At 33.6% G+C, this 3,237-nt stretch overlaps 1 protein-coding gene across 1 annotated transcript; it reads left to right on the top strand.

Annotated features, from left to right (window-relative positions):
• The first annotated feature begins 326 nt into the window (after positions 1-326).
• LOC145074917 (rhomboid-like protein 20) lies at positions 327-2,786 on the top strand. Its single transcript, XM_079021241.1, has 9 exons — positions 327-605; positions 694-794; positions 1,232-1,372; positions 1,448-1,514; positions 1,603-1,754; positions 1,839-1,940; positions 2,048-2,161; positions 2,278-2,457; positions 2,566-2,786. Exons 1-8 carry the CDS (start codon positions 581-583, stop codon positions 2,443-2,445), a joined length of 870 nt encoding a protein of 289 aa, XP_078877367.1. The 5' UTR covers positions 327-580; the 3' UTR covers positions 2,446-2,457; positions 2,566-2,786.
• The last annotated feature ends 451 nt before the right edge of the window (positions 2,787-3,237 follow it).

Genomic DNA, 3,237 nt, shown 5'->3' with positions numbered 1-3,237 from the left:
ATCGTTGTTAAGGAAGAAGAAAAGCATAGGGAAGAAAGGCGTTGAAGGATGTTAAGTTGGCAACGGGATACAACAAAAACCAGAGGAGATGTTCAGCCGTTGTCAGGGTATTATGAAGCTTCAACGTCGACAAAAACTGCACTTAAAAGAACGACATGTACCCATTACTCTTACAAATCAATCAAATCTATGGTATAATGTTTTATATTATAAAAAACGACTTTGCTAGGAATAGTATGACTGTTTTTGTGAAAATGTTGATCACTTGTCATTTTTCCCGTAATTCATTTTTGATATTTTAGTTATCTCAATTCAAAAATATGGATGTCATAATTATTTATAATGATTTTAGAAGCACCAAAATCCTTTTTGACCAGAGTAATCCCCTACCAACAATTGCTAGCTTGTGACAGAAGTGAAACCCTAACCTACCAAATTCTTCTCGTTACAACGGTACAACCCCTCCGAAAAATTGCCAGTAAACTATAGTCGTCATCGCAGATCGGTATAGTAGAACAAAGATTTGAATCGACAAAAGGCCCTCTCAAGATTGAAGGTCGTTGGTTCACTTTAAAGGAAGATGAACGGCGGCCCATCTGGTTTCAGTATGTATTTGCTACCAATTTCTTTGAAATTCCCTTTCTTATTGCTAATTTTAATCGGTTGTTTATAATTCTTTTGCTGATTGATCAGATAATGCTCCGATCACTAGAGCCTTTGTCATTGCGTGTTGTGTGTTCACGATCGTGTTTGGGATCCAAGGTCGTTCAAACAAGCTCGGATTGTCTTATCAGGTGTGGATTCTTTTTGTTCTTAACGCTTAAATGTACCAGTATCAATTTACAGTTCTAAGGGACTTAGGAGTATTTTGTGATCGACTATACTGATCACCCTTTGTCCAAATTTATGATTTCAGTTCTACTTCTTCCTTCTTCCCTGAATACTTGCCGCACAAGATGGGCATTTTGGTGAACACATACAGAAAAACTAGCAAAACCCTGATTCTAACATATAATCATAGTTCTATCTCCTAACATAGATCAACTAGGGGAATAGATGATAGTAATCTCTAATCTGACATGACATAGAATGATGAAATATTTCAAGTTGAGAAATTGTAAGGAAAGATTGCTCTCCCACATAAACAGTTTGGAGTGCTGAAACCTCATAATTAAATAAGCCTTTAGAGGTAATTGTTGATCTATATTTGTTTTTTTTTTCCCCATGACAGGATATCTGGAAGAAGCTTCAATTATGGAAACTGATTGTTTCAACTTTTACATTTTCATCTACACCAGAGCTCATGTTTGGTGCTTATCTTCTATACTACTTTCGAGTGTTTGAGAGACAAATTGGTTCTAACAAATATGCTGTGAGTATTTTCTCAACCCATTAATTAACATACTTGAATTTTATTCCACTGTAACAACCAAATCTTTGTCTGCAGGTGTTTGTCTCCTTCTCTATAATTGTGTCTTCACTGCTACAGCTTTTTGGCCAAGCATTTCTTAATGGTAAGCTACTTAGTGTGCTTCATTTTATGATTACTACAAGAGTTTCTTTTGGTATCCTACCTTGCATTTTTTTATTTATTTTATGCAGATCCAACTTTGAGTGTGCTTACATCTGGACCCTATGGCCTTATATTCTCTTCCTTTGTTCCATTCTATTTTGACATTCCTGTTTCAACACGGTTTCGTGTGAATGCTCTAAGTTTCTCAGACAAATCTTTCATTTATTTAGCTGGTCTTCAGGTAGTTATAATATAAAAATAAGCTTTTTTAACTTATAGGCTATTGAAAATATTATCTTCATTATACTTATTTTAAATGATGCAGCTTCTATTATCATCTTGGAAAAGATCCCTAGTTCCAGGTCTATGTGGCATCCTTGCTGGCACTTTATATCGTTTAAATGTACTACGCATCCGCAGGCTTAAGGTTATTACTTTTTCATTCTTGCTGTTAATCTTGAAAAGGAAAACATTAAATAAAAAGGATTAACCATTTGTTTTACAAATATTCTTTTGGTGTTTTGATAATTTCAGTTCCCAGAGTTGATAGCCTCCTTTTTCTCAAGGCTTTCTTTGCCATCTGTGGGGAGTGCATCACCTGCTCCACCACCTAGAAATGGTCCATCCTTTGCAGCTCGTCAAGTTGAGGTAATCAGGAAAATTTATGTCAGTTTCCATTTTTGCACTCTATCTGTTTGATAAAATGCCTCAGAAAGTGTTTTAGAACTAAATGATGAGGTTGTGATTATGATGCTTAATTTCAGGGTAATTATCGTGCCCCAGTATCATCTACCCCTGAGCCACCGGAGGATTCAATTGAAACATTGGTTTCCATGGGATTTGATAGGAATTCAGCCAGACAAGCTCTTGTTCATGCCAGAAACGACATCAATGCTGCTACAAATATTCTTCTTGAGTCACAAGTTCATTAATCACATTCACAGGTGAATATTGAGTTATTCATATATATCTTTTTTATGATATGTATATATATTATAGATACAAATGTAGTTGGTTGATGCTAAAAGTTTTTGAAAATTGCTATTTTCCAGATATTCTCTATGCTCCAGTTTTGAGTTGAAGATAATAGGATAATCTGCTCTTCTCGCAAACTTGTTTATGGTGCTTTGCTCAAAGTTTAGTTTCGTTTTATTTACTGTCATGTTTTTTTTTTTTATTTACTAATGATAGAGATGTGTATACTCGTGAAACTAGAATCATGTAGGGTCAATTATCGGACACTAGAAAATGCGGTTTGACAAATTTTTTTTTATCAATGGGACCAAAAATTGTAATATTTTGTCCCTCCTAAAAAGGTGGTTGCTTTAGATCTCTTGTTTGTGTCTAAAAGACGTGAATGCTCTCTTTGAAAATAGTCCTAAAAGATTCTCTTCTGTAACAAAAGTTAATGTTGAATTGTGAGGTATATAATATATTGATGTATTTTGGTTTTGTTATCAATATGGGTATAGCTAGTCTATATCTTTTATTCATAATAGCAAGAGAATCTATACTTGTTTTCTTAACTTGAAATGTTTAAACTGCTTAGAGTTTAATGTTAACGTTGTTGAAGAGAATGTGAGTATGTTATAATGTATAAGGATATACAAGTTTGTTGTGGTGTTGTTTTTATAATTTAAAAAAAAAAGTGTATTACGGTTAAGTAGTAAAGTAAATAATGCAATAATTATTATTTTTTTATGATAAATTATATAAATACAGTT

Source organism: Lactuca serriola, chromosome 9 (genome assembly GCF_051521515.1).
Source record: "Lactuca serriola cultivar US96UC23 chromosome 9, Lser_US96UC23_V15, whole genome shotgun sequence".
In the NCBI taxonomy this organism is placed as follows: Eukaryota; Viridiplantae; Streptophyta; class Magnoliopsida; order Asterales; family Asteraceae; genus Lactuca; species Lactuca serriola.
Note: the sequence above shows the minus strand (reverse complement) of the source record. Positions and strands in the feature narration are given on the sequence as shown.